The 17,440-nt window shown below is 34.1% G+C and overlaps 1 protein-coding gene across 1 annotated transcript; it reads left to right on the forward strand.

The window, feature by feature from the left end:
- Positions 1 to 15,825: 15,825 nt before the first annotated feature.
- Positions 15,826 to 17,271, forward strand: LOC120209880. Its single transcript, XM_039208765.1, has 2 exons — positions 15,826 to 16,325; positions 17,160 to 17,271. The coding sequence occupies exons 1-2, from the start codon at positions 15,886 to 15,888 to the stop codon at positions 17,230 to 17,232; spliced, it is 513 nt and encodes a 170-aa protein (XP_039064696.1). The 5' UTR covers positions 15,826 to 15,885; the 3' UTR covers positions 17,233 to 17,271.
- The last annotated feature ends 169 nt before the right edge of the window (positions 17,272 to 17,440 follow it).

The raw sequence follows: 17,440 nt of genomic DNA on the forward strand, positions 1-17,440 counted from the left end.
ACCTAAAGGTAATAGCATTCACCTGCCCTGGCCAGGCAGGGAGAAGAGCGAATACCTCAGGAAGTGCCTGTATAAAATTTGGAAAATTATTCTTCATGTTGAAGAATGTTTTGATGTGTTTTCAATTTATACTTCTTTAACTCATAGAATGAATGTATCAAATTAGTTGATAAAGTTGCGAGCACCCAAGTTCAAGGGTGGATTTGAGGAAGGTTCTATTGTTATAGACCTTTGGTTGAATGATATGATAGAAGGTTTTCATTTCTTAAAAGTGGAGATGTTGAATTGAGTAGTTTTGTTACTACTTTGGTAAGTTAGAGTATGGTGGACAATTGTCACCATAAGAACGTTAAAAGATTAAATGATGTGATTAGAATTGTATAAGAGTTCAAGAATAAGTGCATTGATGACCAGTTTATAAGACAGATGAAACTGGAATACACGAGCTTGAAACAAGGGAATTACACCTTGTATGAGTATGATTATAAGTTTATTAAGCTAAGCAGAATTGCTGCTGAGTTAATTCCGACTGAAAATGATACATGTGATTTGTTGTTAGGACTTGCGCCTTAAATTAAAAGAGTGTTACTGGTTTTGAATTTGTTATCGTTTCAAGAAATGGTTAATTGTGTTAAAGCTTTAAAGAGAAAAAGCTCAGAACGAAAAGTTTGGAGAAATAAAATCTCAGATGATTAAGAGAATTAGTGCTTCATAGAATTTTAGCACCATCAAAGAAATGTAGAGATTCTGGTTCAACTTTAAACCAGACATGAATTAGTTGTATTCTCCGTCAGAGAATCAAATCAGATGAGAGTTCGACAGACTCCAACAATAGGTTTGATCTTGAAAGATTAAACAAAGAGTTAATTGAGGATAAGTCAGGGTTAAAGACAACCCTTATGAATTGGGTTAAAAGCTCTTTCAGAAGTTATGTAAATCGAAGCAGAAAAAGTATTTTAAATGGATTAGATGAGTATTGAAATCTGGTGATTTTTTTTAAACAAGTGGAGAAAACATAAGTATAAGAATGGTAAAGAATAAGGTTTTGTGCGAGTAAAGTTGACTATCAAAGTAATGAAAATGTGATGAGGAGTGATAGTTAAGGATAAATATATGTGATATAAAAGAGCATGGGAGTATGAAGAACATGATATGGTTTAGTTATGTATAAGACAATGCGGATTATAAAAGGATAAATGGATAAAGATCAAGGAATGGATTAAGTGTTTTGCTATAAATTAAATAATGTGAAGGATAAGAAGTATTTTAAATGTATCAAGTGAGGTATATATTGTTTTTGTATTTAAGATGGAAAGAGTTAGCGTGGGCTAACAAGATTATGGGACGGAATGTATTGAAATTACAAGATTTCAAGATATGGTAGGTTATGATAACGAAATATGAAGTAAATCTGGATACTGTTGTATACTGTGATTATAGTAAAGTGATAGAGTGAAGGAAGTGAGGATTCAAATGTTTGAGTAAAACTAAGGATTGATAAGAAGAGTTTAAGTATGGGTACATCAATGATCAGTTTATAAATAAAGGAAGTTAGAATGTTAAGCTTGAATAATGGAAGTGATATGGTGTATGAGATTGAATGTTTATTTGATTAGTTGAGAAAACTATTGTTGAAATAATTCCGACTGCAAAGAATGTATATGAATGGTTCGATGAAGGTTTATGTTTTAGATTGGAAGAATCGATGTTGACTAACAGAGTTATAAGATAGTAGTGTATTAAAGTTAAAGGATTAGAAGATGATTTCAGGGTAAGCTAATTATGTATGGTGTGGATTGAAATATGGTTATGTATTTTAATCATTGAAATGAAAGGTAATAAAGGAGACAAGGCATAATACTGTATATGAATGAGAGTATGGGTTTAATAAGTGCATTACACTGGGTTGATTTTAACTGAAATGATGTTTATGATTAATTTGATCAGGGCTTACGCCCTAGCTTGAAAAGTTGTTATTAATTAGCTGTAATGGCATTGATGTTAGAATTATCATATTTGAAGGAAACATAAAGTAAGTTAATCAAATGAGATGTGAATCTGGATGTGGTTGTGTATTTTGATCGTATAGATATGATATAGGCAAGGAGATAAATATTTATGTGTTTTAAAGAAAATTTTGAAAGAAGAAAATACAAGCAAGATACGATAAGAATGAGGTTCTGTATAAGTGAAGTTGATTAGTAAAGTTATAAAGATATAATAAAGATTGGTAATCAGAGATAAGTTTAAGTGATAGGAAAAGAGTATGTGAACATGAAAGAAATATATGATTGGTGTATAAGAATATTTTGATTTATGAAGGAAATGAAAGGATAAAGTTTAAAGAATCAGATGTGATAAAGGTTATGTTGAGATATAGATTATAAGTTTAACCAGAAGTAAGAAAGGTATGTCAGGTAATATGAGAAATTGTTTAGTTATGCAAAGTGTATGTTTAATCAGTTATGATGAAGATTTAAGGTTATGTTTCTTGGTCAAGTGGATGTAGTCAGAGAAATGAATAAAGATGTATATGTATTAAGGAAGTTTTGGAGTTAGTCAAGTCAGGATGAAATAAAAGTTTGGTGATTCTTGAAAGACAATTGAAGATTTACAAGGAATTTGATTGATTTATGAGTTTGAGTAATAAGAATTAATGTTATTGTCTATCTGATAAGTGGCATGATAGGAGATATAAAGTAAAAAGGTAGTCGAATAATTGAAAAGATAAGAACCAAGTTATTAAAGATGATACAAAAGATTAAGTTCAGAAATCAACATGAGAACGTTAAAAGATATGTTCTTCTCAGGATGTGCAGTGAAAATTCGAGGATGAATTTTTAAAAGGAGGGGAGATTTGTAACATCCCAAATTATGGGTTAGTGACCAAATTGTAAAGTTTCAGAATTTGATGACTAAAGTAGAAGAATGAAATAGTTCAATGATTATTGGATATATATATGATGAAGGTTATTTAGTAATTATTAAAGGAAATAAAGGGTAAAATGGTCATTTGATCATTTAAGGAATTAAATAAATGTGATAGTGGGGATATATATTTTACACGTGGGAAATGAGGGAAACAATGTTTCCAGAATTCTCTTCTCCTCCTTTCTTCTTTGTGCGTGAAGCTCCAGCTCAAAGGTGAGTTTCTTAATTAGTTGGTTATTTGTTGAATTAAAAGTTGGGTTATGATTCTTAGGTGATACTTAAGCTTAAGGAAAGCTTAAGTTATCTTAAAATCAAAAGATAAATGAGTTAGGGAAGATTTAAGATTTGGAGTTCTTGAGTGAATTTCCAGAATGGAGTTGATAATTTGAATTTGAAGCTAAATTTGACTTGTCATCAGCTTAATTAAGAAGTATTAAGTGTTAGAATTGGATTTGAAACATGTGGAAAATAGGGTATGATTCTTGAAATTCCTAAAGAGGAGAGGATATTAAGGTTAAAGATGAGATAAATGAATATTAATGAGCTTAAGTATGTATATGAAAGTTAGGAATATGAAACGGGTTGAAATATGAAGGATTTAATCCAAAAAGAATGAATTTTTGGGTACAAAAAGAGGTTATGGGCAGAGTGCATCGATGCACATTCATAGTGCACCGATGCATCAATGTTAAAACCCAGAAATTGTTTGAAGGTGTATCGATGCATTAGTAGTGCATCAATGAACTCTTTTAAAATAAATACATCGAATGCAATTAGTGCATCGATGCATAAGGCATGCATCGATGTATCCCAGTAATAAACAAACATCGAATGCATTTTATGCACCGATGCATCAGTAGTGCATCGATGCATACCTTCATTAAAAGATGAAATTGCCTTTTATCTTAGTCTAAAGAGTGAACCATTAGAGTATATTAGTTATAATACTAATATAGATCTATATATGATGATATAGATATAGAACGTGATCCCGTTCTGGATCAATTGAAGGATTATAATCGAATCAAAGCAAAGCTAAGGTGAGTGCACCTTCTCTAGTATATGAGGTTCAAGGGAAAATAAGACTTGTGATAAGTCTATTTCCAATAGTGAAAAACATGAATTCATAGAAGTATGTATTTGTTATGATTTATATGTGTGCATGAGTATATGTGTTATTGATATGAATATGGTAAGTAAAAGGGATTAATGGTGATGATAAGAATAATAATAAGGATAATGAAATGATAGGTATATGTGAATATAGGTATTGATGTGTTTTGTATGTATTGTAAGATGAAATGTTTATGTGATAACATGATAAGATGACAATGATTTACATGTCATATGAAAACATGAGAAATGTTATGAGCCATATGAAAGAGAAAGTATATGTGATACATGAGGGTGAATCCTGTGTTTATATGAATATGAACTCATATGAGAATTGATATGAACTACGTGATTACATGCATATGTGAATGAAACCATGAGCTTATATGAATATATGATATGGTTACATGAATATGTAAAAGGATATAAAAGATAATGCCCATGTTATGTGTCATGAGAGCTAGGGGTATAGTTGGCATGCCAAGAGTCGAGGGTTTACCTATGTCTTTCGAGACATATGGATAGTTTACCTAGGTTCTTCGGGACCTCTAGATAATTACCGAGGATCTTTATGACCTCTGGACAGTTACCGAGGATCTTTATGACCTCTGGACAGTTATCGAGGATCTTTATGACCTCTGGATAGTTACCGGGGTCTTTGTGACCTCTGGATAGGTCCTTTGGGATATTTATATGAGCTGTGGTGACAGCATTAGTGCACAACCTCTATGTACTCGCATATCTTTAGTTCTCACATGTGTATCATGGGCTATTAAATAGATAATATTAATAAAGTGATATGATAATATGTTTGTCTCCTTGTGGAATTTCATGTGTGATATTGATTGTACAAATGGTAACTTATAAGACCATATGATGAAAGGAATCAATGATAGTGATAAAATAAGAAAAAAATGAAGATGATAATATAATTGCTTGGGTGTACGTGTTTTATGATAGTATATATATATGGTATATGTTATATGATATGGACATAAGAGATAATAGGAACATGAGATAAGAGATATGAATGATAATGACATATATGTATGCATATATTTGTTACATGTAAAAGTATGAGTGGTATGAAATGATAGTATTAATTGTTTAGGAATGATTATTAATTACTGTTTACCTTATATGTTTATATTCCTCACTAAGTCTTTGACTTAGTGTCTAAGTGATTTACACGTAGGTTTCGAGAAGAGTAAAGAGCAATGTGGAGCAAGACATGTCAGTTCTCCTTACTAAAGGTCAGATCAGAAAAGATGTGAATAATATGTATTTTAGTATATAAAGTTCTAGTTGGCATGTTTTCAAAAGAATCTATGGTTTAAGCTATGAACAGTTTTATAAATGTTTCGAATAGTTATATATAAATAAATAAGTGAAATATACATGCTCTGATTGGTTTTGTAATAATGAAAATGTTTTTATGTAAATTAGTCATTTATATGTTATAAAAGTTTTAAATTACTCACTATTTTATACAAGTACATGTTTTAAAAGGTCAATGTGACACCTCGAATTCGTATCCGGGTCGGTTACGGGTTGGGGTGTTACAGAGTCAACCTTGAAGATTCTGTTAAATGTATGTTTTAAAATATTTTGATATATTTTTATAACGTGTATGGGAATGATATTATGAATAAGTTTTAGAATATGAACTGCTCTAAAATGAATGGATGAAAGTTGATGTTGTTAAATGGTTATCGATGTTGCAGAAATAAATGTTTAAATATGTGGATTTGACTTAAAAGCCCATTATATGTTCATTGAGAGTCATAGGTGCATTTCAACATACTTTGTGTATGAAAGTTATCGATTTTGCTTAATGCATAATGGTGCGTTTTCGGCAAAAAAGGCACCACCCATGGTATTCATAATGAGGTGAATTACCATTTCAACATACTTCGTGTATGAATGTTATCGATCGATATTGCTTAATGCATAACGCTGCATTTTCGGCATAAAAGGTGCCACCCATGTTATTCATAATGAGGTGAATTACCATTTCAGCACTTCGGTGTAATGCATGTACCTTGCATTCTCAGTTGACATACATTGGGAAAAATAAAAGATAATTGGAGAAATATAGATAGATAGGTACGTTGGGCATACTAAGAATAGTTTCGATGACTATATGAAAGAAACTTGGTTTAACTGAGATGGTTTGAAATGATTCTTATTAAGTATACGATTTATTTCGTATTTTGATAGTCATGATATACTTGTGTATGAATTATAGTTTCTTTACATTATTATTTCTCACTAAGTAAATATTTAGCATGTATTGATTTCACATGTAGGAAATAACAAAGACTAGCAGAGTAAAGAGTGCAGCAGAGATCATCAATCCAAGGTTGACTCATCAGTAACTGTAGGACATTTATGTCTTCTTTTGATAATTAGATGGCATGTCTTTGAATTTAAGAAAATGCTCTGGAATGTATTAAAGTTATAATTTTTTTAATATGTTACAACAAATGTTTTATTTTATATTAAAATGTTTTGTTTTGTTTTTGAAACAAAATTTTATGGGTTTACAAATAAGAAAATATTGTTAAAAGGCATGTGAAACTTATGAATTGTGTACGAAAACTTATACGGGAAATGGGTGTTACATTTATTGGTATTAGAGCTACAGGTTTAGCAGGTTCTCGGCCGAAACTGAGTTTATTTTACTTTAAAAAGGGTTATATGCCACTAAGATTGTCAAGGGTTACTGATATGGTGTCATTAGAGTGTGATTGATGTCAATCCTTAGTAACTTGAGTGTTATTATTATGTATTTCTTATTACATATCGGAATCTTCAAACTCACGAAGAGCGGGAGAACAAGAAATTAGAGAATGATCGGGTAGCAAAAGTTATAAGGCTAATAGTGAGCAGTCGATTCCATCTGAAAACGCTATTGCACCTGCGTATCAGGGTATGACAGTGCATGAGTTTGGAGCTTTTATGCAAGATCTTGATGCCATTCTGACTCGGTTCCAACCTCTTCTGCCTCCCCCTGCTCTTCCAGCACCGCGGATGTTAATCCCAAAAGAGCTGAAGAGTTTAGGAGTTCCTGAGTTCCGGGGAGAAGATGATGAAGGTCCTATAGAGGCTGACTTATGGCTAAATGATGTTATGGTAATGCTTGAAAGTCTTCATTGCTCGAATTTGGAAAATTTGGGTGGATTTGTATATTTACTTTTGGAATCATCTTGAGTATGGTAGTCAAATACTATGATGTATTCACCACCAGAGTAAGTGACCTGACAATTCTTTCAGAAAGAATTTAAGAACAAGTATGTTGGTGAGTAGTTTAAACGGACGATACTGCTAAAGTTCCTTAATTTGAAACAAGGTGATCGGGGAGTACATGAGTACGAGGCTGAGTACAACAAGCTGAGTTGTTTTGCTGCTGAGGTAGTTCCCAATGACAAGGCTCGACGAGATTGGTTTATTGAAGGTTTGAGGCTAAAGTTGAAAGAGATGATGTTGGCTTTGAACTTGCCTAGCTTGCAAGATGTTATAAACCAAGCTAAGGCTATTGAAAGAGCTCAAGATGAAACTCTAGCAGCTGAACAAAGTATGTAGACGGGGAAAAGAGTTGGAATTTCTTCAATTCCCCATCAAGCTAAAAGAGGTAAGGGCTCGAGTTTTAGATATACTGATAGAGATGGTTCTGCTGCAGCTTCACATAAAACTAAACAATCTCATTTTTTGCTACTAGCTCGGGTAAAGCATTTGGAGAGAGAGCTCCATGTCAGATATATGGAAAATTTCACCGTGGAGTATGCAGATTTCTCAATGGAGCTTGTTTCCAATGTGGTGAAACTGGTCACTATGCCCGAAATTGTCCTAAGAAATTCGAGGATAATTCAGCACAATTTGAGAGATTTGTGGCAGCATCTAATAGAATCAGAGGTAAAGGTAGATCCATAGGACAATCTAAGTCAATGCAGCAACAAGAGACTCAAGGAGTAAACATAATTTACAACATTAAGACTAATAAGGATCGGGAAGACTCGTAGATCTTAACATGTACATTCCGTCTTTTTGATGAATCTATGTTTATTTTGGTTGACCCTGGTTCTACACATTCTTAAATTAGTACAAAGTTGGTTAGAACTAGAGGAATTCCTTTAGAACCAATTGTTAGTGAGATGATAGCGGTAAACCCTATGGGCCATAGTGCGAAGTAACTCGGGTATGTAGGAAATGCTCGATAAAGATTCAAGGGGTTATGTTCCCGGTAAACTTGATGGAGTTTCCCTTCGATGACTTTGAAATCATTTTGGGCATGGATTAGTTGTCTCCATATCATGGATGAGTTGATTTTCGCAAGAAACGATTATTTTTTAAGTATGAGGAATGCTCCAAAATAGTAGTGATCGACGAAAAAGTGAAATCACCATCTAATGTGATATCAACCATGACTGCAAAGAAAATAATATCAAAAGGGTGTATAGATTTCCTAGCTAACGTGATAGATACCTAAGTATCGAAAGTGAGAGTAGATGATTTTTCCACGGTTAGGGAGTTTCCAGACTTTTTCCCGAGAAGTTACCGAGATTACCTCTAGATCGCAAGGTGGAATTCCAGATTGAGGTATACACGGGTTCCGAACCTATTTCTATGGATCCATATCGAATGGCTCCAATAGTGTTAAGAGAATTAAAGAACCAATTACAGGAGGTACTTGAGAAGGTATTTGTCAGCCCAGTGTTTCTCCTTGGGGAGCACTTGTGCTTTTTGTGAAAAAGAAGGACGGGTCTATGCGATTATACATATGCTATCGTCAGTTAAATAAAGTGACTATAAAGAATAAGTATCCTCTGTCGAGGATTGATGATCTATTCGATCAAATGAAAAGTGCAGTAGTGTTCTCTATGATATACATGAAGTATGGTACCACCAATTAAAAATAAAAGAGGATGATATTTCAAAAACAACTTTTCGGACTCGGTATGGACATTATGAATTTTTGGTAATACCATTTGGTTTGACTAATGCTCCTGCGACATTTATGAACTTGATGAACTGAGTATTCAATCTTATTTGGATCAGATTGTGGTATATTTATCGATGATATTTTGATGTATTCCAAGTCAAGAGAGGAGCATGATGCTCATCTTCGCGTTGTTCTTCAGACTCCTCGAGAGAATAAGTTGTATACCAAATTATCCAAGTGTGAATTTTGGTTAGCTGAAATTGCTTTCCTTAGTCATATAATCTCCGCAGAAGGCATCAAAGTAGATCCCAAAAAGATGCAAGCTATAGTGGATTGGCAACCACCAAAGAATATTTTTGAAGTTTAGAGTTTCTTGGGGCTTGATAGTTATTATAGACAGTTCGTGAAAAACTTCTCAATGTTAGCTTCGCCTCTAAATAAGTTGTTACGGAATGATGTGCCTTTTGTTTGGTCAGAGAAATGCCAAGAAAGTTTTGAAATGCTAAATAGAATCATAACAAAGGCCCCAGTGCTTGTACAACCTGAGTCGGGTAAAGACTATGTAGTATTTAGTGATGCATCTCATAATAGATTAGGATGTGTGCTTATGCAAGATGGAAAATTCGTGGCTTATGCCTCAAGACAGTTGAAAACTCATGAGAGAAATTACCCGACACATGACTTGGAATTGGCTTCGGTCGTGTTTGCTTTGAAAATTTGGTGTCATTATTTGTACGGTGAACGGTGTCCTATTTATATAGATCACAAGACTCTAAAGTATTTGTTGACCCAAAAAGAACTAAACTTGAGGCAGAGAAGATGGAACGAGCTTTTAAAAGATTATGATGTGGTGATCGATTACCATCTAGGAAAAGTTAATATGGTAGCTGATGCGCTTAGTCGAAAGACTTTTGCAGCTCTACGAGCTTTGGATGCACATATGTTAGTAAAGGAAGATGGAGCCTTAATTGTTGAGCTTAACCTAAAGCCAATGCTTTTGGATTGGATAAAAGAGTTGCAAGGACAAGATGGAACATTTTTGACTAAAATTGCTCAAGTAGAAAAATATGAGGCTAAAGACTTCGAGATAAGAAGTGATGGATGTTTGTATTATCATGGAAGACTTTTCATTCCAGATAATGAAGAATTGAAGAAATATATTCTTTCTGAGGCACATTATGGCCCTTTGACGATGCACCCAGGCAGGACTAAGATGTATCAGGATATAAAGAGTCGTTATTGGTAGTCTGGTATGAAAAGAGTTGTATCAAAGTTTGTAGCAAAATGTTTGACATGTCAACAAGTGAAAGTTGAACATCAAGTGCCTTCTGGATTGCTACAACCGATATCCATTCCCGAGTGGAAGTGGGAACGATTTGCAATGGATTTTATTTCGGGGCTACCTTTGTCACCCAGTAAAAAAGACTCAATATAGATAATTGTGGATAGATTTACCAAGAGAGCTCACTTTATTCCAATTCTGCTGGATTACTCGATGGATAAATATACAAAATTGTATATAAAAGAGATAGTTCGACTGCATGGAATGCCTATATCGATAGTGTACGATCGAGACCCAAGGTTTACTTCAAGATTCTGGAAGTCTTTACATGAGGCATTGGGTGCTCGATTAAATTTTAGCACAGTTTTTCATCCACAAATAGATGGGCAGTCAGAACAAACTATTCAGGTAATGGAGGATATACTAAGGGCATGTGTAATTGAGTTCAAAGGATCATGGGAAAGGTATTTTCCTTTAGCGGAATTTACTTATAACAAAAGTTACCAATCGAGTATTAAGATGGCCATGTATGAAGCTTTGTATGGGAGGAAGTGTCAAACATCATTAAATTGGTTTGAACTAAATGATCGAGACCTAGTTGGCCCAGATTTGATGAAAAAAATTGAAGAGAAAATGAAAGTTATCCAGGATAATCTTAAGATAGCCTCCGATCGACAAAAATCTTATGATGATTTGAAAATAAAAGAGATTGAATTTCAAGTGGGAGATAAGGTATTTCTGAAAGTATCGCCTTGGAAGAAAGTATTGAGATTTGGGTGCAAAGGAAAGTTGAGTTCGAGATTCATTGGACCTTATGAGATTTTGAAAAGGGTCAGACCAGTAGCTTATCAGTTAGATTTGCCTCCTGATATGGACAAGATCCATAATGTCTTTCACGTGTCGATGCTCAGAAGGTACCGATCAGATCTATCCCATATTATCACACCATAGAAAATATAGATCTGATCAGATCTGACTTGTGAGGAAGAACCAGTGCGAATATTGGCTCGATAAAGCAAAGAACTCCATATGGAAGATGGAAAAGTCGTGGCTTATGCCTCAAGACAGTTGAAAACTCATGAGAGAAATTACCCAACACATGACTTGGAATTGGCTTTGGTCGTGTTTGCTTTGAAAATTTGGTGTCATTATTTGTATGGTGAACGGTGCCATATTTATACATATCACAAGAGTCTAAAGTATTTGTTGACCCAAAAAGAAATGAACTTGAGGTAGAGAAGATGGATCGAGATTTTAAAAGATTATGATATGGTGATCGATTATCATCGAGGAAAAGTTAATGTGGTAGCTGATGCAGTTAGTTGAAAGACTTTTGCAGCTCTACGAGCTTTGGATAAACATATGTCAGTAAAGGAAGATGGAGTCTTAATTACTGAGTTTAAACTAAATCTGATTCTTTTGAATCGGATAAAAGAGCTGCAAAGACAAGATGGAACATGTTTGACTAAAATTGCTTAAGTAGACAAATATGAGGCTAAAGACTTCGAGATAAGAAGTGATGGATGTTTGTATTATCGTGGAAGACTTTTCATTCCAGATAATGAAGAATTGAAGAAATATATTCTTTCTGAGGCACATTATAGTCCTTTGATGATGCACCTAGGCGGGACTAAGATGTATCAGGATACAAAGAGTAGTTATTGGTAGTCTGGTATGAAAAGAGTTATATCAGAGTTTGTAGCAAAATGTTTGACATGTCAACAAGTGAAAGTTGAACATCAAGTGTCTTCCAGATTACTACAAACGATATCCATTCTCAAGTAGAAGTGGGAACGAGTTGCAATGGATTTTATTTCGGGGCTACCTTTGTCACCCGGTAAAAATGACTCAATATGGGTAATTGTGGATAGATTGACCAAGAGATCTCACTTTATTCCAGTTCGGGTGGATTACTCGATGGATAAATATACATAATTGTATATAAAAGAGATAGTTCAGCTGCATGGAGTGCCTATATCGATAGTGTCCGATCGAGACCCAAGGTTTACTTCAAGATTCTGGAAGTCTTTACATGAGGCATTGGGTGCTCGATTGAATTTTAGCACAATTTTTCATCTGCAAATAGATGGGCAGTCAGAACGAACTATTCAGGGAATGAAGGATATACTAAGGGCATGTGTAATTGAGTTCAAAGGCTCATGGGAAAGGTATTTGCCTTTAGCGGAATTTGCTTATAACAACAGTTACCAATCGAGTATTAAGATGGCCCCGTATGAAGCTTTGTATGGGAGGAAGTGTCAAACATCATTAAATTGGTTTGAACTAAAAGATCGAGACCTAGTAGGTCCAGATTTAATGAAAGAAATTGAAGAGAAAGTGAATGTTATCCAGGATAATCTTAAGATACCCTCCGATCGACAAAAATCTTATGCTGATTTGAAAATAAAAGAGATTGAATTTCAAGTGGGAGACAATGTATTTCTGAAAGTATCGCCTTGGAAGAAAGTATTGAAATTTGGATGCAAAGGAAAGTAGAGTCTGAGATTCATTGGACCTTATGGGATTTTGAAAAGGGTCAGACCAATATCTTATCAGTTAGATTTGCCTCCTGATATGGAAAAGATCCAAAATGTATTTCACGTGTCGATGCTCAGAAGGTACCGATCAGATCCATCTCATATTATCATACCAGAGAAAATAGAGATCTGACCAGATTTGACTTGCGAGGAAGAACCAGTGCGGATCTTGGCTCGATAAAGCAAAGAACTGCGTAACAAGAAGATTCCTATTGTTAAAGTACTTTGGAAAAACCATAAGGTAGAATAAGATACTTGGGAAAGAGAAGATGACATGAGGAAACATTTTTACACCTCTTCGTATCAGGTATTTTTAAAAATTCGAGGAAGAATTTTCTTGAGGAAAAGAATTGTAATACCCTAAATATCGGGTCGGTAACCATAATAAAAGGATTTAAAATTTAGAGGATTTAATTTGAATAAATGGTAAAGTACAAGAAATGAATTAGGAAATTTGGTTAAGACTAATTTTAAGAATGGAAGAATTGAGGGGCAATTTAGTCATTTGGATAAAATGAATTTAATATTCATTTAATGGGGATATTTAATATAAGTGAATATGAGACTAAAGGATAAGTTATGTTGGTTTTCTCCTCTTCTTCTTCCTCACGTCTTGAGCCCCCATAGCAAAGGTAAGACTTCATATAGTTAGTTTTTCCTTTCGTTTTTTGGTTTGCCTTTGAAACCTTAAGTGATGTGGAAGCTTAATAAAGGTTTAAAGAGGATTAAAACTAAGAGATGAATGATTTATTTGAGATTAAAGAAAATGGGTTTTTTTTAGTTATTTGTTGAAATATGAGTTTTTATTGAGGTTTACAAGTATATTTGACTTGTCAAAGAAGTAAATAAGATATTAGAAGCCTTAAAAGTGATTAAAAACATGTATGAAAAAGTAGTGTGATTCTTAGTTTGGGATGTTCTTTGAAGAGTTTAGATGTTATAAGAAGCTAAATGGAGGAAAGTTAGTTGGGTTAAGTGATGATAAGTTTAAGGGTATTGTTGTAGGTAAAATAAAGAGTATTAAATGAAATTTGGGTAAAAATTTGAAATGAAAAATCTGGGTAAGGGTATTGGTACTGGAAGAACAATACCGATACTATAAGTTTAAATTTGAGAAAATTCAATGAACAATATCGATACTAATGGAAGTAGTAACGATACTGCTGTGGGTATCGATACTATGGATTCCAGAATGTAAAAATGGTATCGATACTGAAAGGAGTATCGATACCATAGTATAGAAGTATCGATACCATAGTATAGAAGTATCGATACAATAGTAGGGGTATCGATACTGTTGAGCTTGGAATTTTAAGATATGATGAATTTTAATAGAAATTGAAAATAATAGTATTTTTTAAGTATTATCAAAAGAATAAATGTTAGAAAGTATAATAACATTTGTATGGTATGTGTAATAATGGATGCTTGTATAGATCGTAACCAAGCTCCAGAGTCAAACAAGAAAAAGGGTAAAGATAAAGTTGTTGAATAGCTGGACATCCTTAAAGCATACTAGTGAGACAAATCAAGTGAGTGCATATATTGTACTTACATGAGATGAGGAAGACTCGCGATGAGTCAACCTCGAAGGTTTTGTTAAATGTATGTTTTAAAGTATTTTGATATATTTTCATAATGTGTATGTGAATGATATTATGAATAAGTTTTAGAGTATGAACAACTCTGAAATGAATGGATGAATGTTGATGTTGTTAAATGGTTATCGATATTGCAGAAATAAATGTTTAAATATGTGGATTTGACTTAAAAGCCCATTGTATGTGCATTGAGAATCATAGGTGCATTTCGACATACTTTGTGTATGAAAGTTATCGATCGATTTTGCTTAATGCATAACGGTGCGTTTTCGGCAAAAAAGGCACCACCCATGGTATTCATAATGAGGTGAATTACCATTTCAACATACTTCGTGTATGAAAATTATCGATCGATTTTGCTTAATGCATAACGGTGCATTTTCGGCATAAAAGGTGTCACCCATGGTATTTATAATGAGGTGAATTACCATTTCAACACTTCGGTGCAATGCATGTACCTTGTATTCTCAGTTGACATACATTGGGCAAAATAAAAGATAATTAGAGAAATACAAATAGATAGGTACGTTGGGCATACTAAGAATAGTTTCGATGACTATATGAAAGAAACTTGGTTTAACTGAGATGGTTTGAAATGATTCTTATGAAGTATATGATTTATTTCGTATTTTGATAGTCATGATATACTTGTGTATGAATTATAGTTCCTTTACATTATTATGTTTCACTAAGTAAATACTTACATTTGTTGATTTCACATGTAGTAAATAGCAAAGACTAGCAGAGTAAGGAGTGCAGCAGAGATCATCAATCCAATGTTGACTATGTCTTCTTTTTATAATTAGATGGCATGCGTTTGAATTTTAAAAAAAATGCTCTGGAATATATTAAAGTTATACTTTTTGTAATATGTTGCGATGAATGTTTCATTTTATATTAAAATGTTTTGTTTTTGAAACAAAATTTTATGGGTTTACAAATAAGAAAATATTTTTAAAAGTGATGCGATACTTATAACTTGTTTACGGAAACGTATACGGAAAATGAGTATTTTGAAATTATTGAATAGAAAATTATTTTGAGAAAAAATTATATACTTGAACATGTCAATATTTGAAATATTACAATCGGAATTCAATAAAAAATTAAAATTATTTGAAAGGAACGCAAAATTTGGAAACTACACTCCTTAAATAGATGGAGATGAGTATTTTCAGCCGAATAAATCAAAAGCAATACAAAATGTACAAACTCTTTCTTACCTGTCAGCACTACTTAGAATATGCCACGTGTCTGTACAAGGACGATCATATTATTTTTCATGTGTCGGAGTGAGTTCCACTTGATCCTTATCTTGGGTAAAAAAACCCAGCTCCCCTGAATCTTCAAAAAAAGCCAACGAAAATATATTTCTTCCTGAAACGAGCATAGTGTTAGGGTTTTAATTTACTACAGCCATGCCTCTTTTGCCAAACACTTCATAATTTACTTTGGAAAGGAAAAAACCTCCCCACAAAAATGTCGACAACAACATCATCATCGTCAGCTTTCACGCTGATCTGTCTTCTCCACTCAGCGATCGCCTTGTCGAGCGGCGCACTCATGATGTTCAAAATGAAGGAAATCTACACCTTCACCCACGGGATCGAGACCGCCACGAAGCTCATGGGCTCTACCCCACACGATCAGCTCTTGATCCGGACATCCGATTCTTTCTCGGGTTTGCTCCTATTCGCGATCGGCTTCTTGCTGTTCATGGTCTCTTTTGTCAAAGACAGAAGCTTTCAATCCTTCTTTGCCAAAGGCTGCACGGTCTTGCATGTTATGGTAGCGATATGGAGATTCTGGTTCGAGAGAAGGGTGGAGGATTTGGCTTGGGATTGGCTTAGGCAAACAGTTGGCGACATTTTATTGGCTCTCTCCTGGGTCTTCTTTTTGGTTTACTCTTGGAGAGAAAAGTATGATTAGATTTGCATCTCTATTTTTTCTGCAAAAAAAAAAAATTACATTGTTTGTTGTTGATGCTTCTGTTTTCTTTTTAAATATTTTGATATCTTGTAATTTGGAAGTACATATTTTGTGAAGTTGGGTCTTTGAACTGTTTGAAAAGAGAAAGTGAGAAGGTAGTAAGCAGCCTTTTGCTTGTAAAGAAAATTTCTTATCCTTGTTTTCACCTTCTTAACTAGATTTCTCGAATTTTATCGGCAACTGTTGTGTTAGATTGATTTTAAGCTTAAAAGCCATTGTTCTGTTGTGTTAGTTTTCTTGGTGGGAATGGAGGAATGTTAGTGATTAGCTGGGTGAAGCATCGGTGCACATTAGAAGCTGAACAAAACCACCCCTCAGAGCTGCAGGCCAGGGGCAGAAACGTCAGTGCTTAGCGAGCTGATGAGTTGCCATTGGAGCATCAGTGCTTTTTGATGGATGTTGAACGTAGTAGGGCAAGGGATGGGGTCCTACTTCAATTGTTTTTTTTCGTGTTTGTGGCACCGCATGTGATACTAACATACAACACTAAAATGTGCAACCATTTAGTTGAAATCTCTAATTATTGCAATAATGCGATGTTTTTTTTTTTGGGGGGGGGATAATCACCAAGAGCAGCAACGAAAATGCAAACAAAGCCAAGGAACTGAAAAAACAAACCAATTATGCCTATCTACATTAAACATTCCAAGTAGCGTACCTTTCTATCTCCGTCATCAAGGATAACGATGCTCAAGTACGCATCCTCGAACACCAACCAAAACTATACTAAATTCATTAGTGTCGTTAAAATTTTCTTTATGCAGATGCTGGACAAGTTGGAAGTGTCGTAACCTCTGCTCCTTTGAGGAATATCACTTGATCCGTTTTCAAGTATAGAATGAGGCGAGGGAAAGCTACCATGATTTCCTGTCACCAGACATGAATCCTCTCTGAATTTCATCAAAATCAACGTTGACGCTCCCTTCGATTCAGACCCACAAAACTACAAGGTTTAGCTGTAATTGCAGGCAATTCGAATGGGTCTGGGAGCAAACGAACTAGTCTTCCCTCATTCGTCACTACTGACAGTATCTCTTGCTGTCCA

The sequence above is a fragment of the Hibiscus syriacus genome, unplaced genomic scaffold (genome assembly GCF_006381635.1).
Source record: "Hibiscus syriacus cultivar Baekdansim isolate YM2019G1 unplaced genomic scaffold, ASM638163v2 tig00020682_pilon, whole genome shotgun sequence".
NCBI lineage: Eukaryota > Viridiplantae > Streptophyta > Magnoliopsida > Malvales > Malvaceae > Hibiscus > Hibiscus syriacus.

What these genes read in the sequence shown, in the direction of transcription:
- LOC120209880 (XM_039208765.1), top strand. Translation starts at nt 15,886, where the DNA reads ATGTCGACAACAACATCATCATCGTCAGCTTTCACGCTGATCTGTCTT. An exon ending in GTTTACTCTTGGAGAGAAAA is followed by an intron (nt 16,326 to 17,159) that starts GTATGATTAGAT and finishes TTCTTTATGCAG; the next exon opens with ATGCTGGACAAGTTGGAAGT.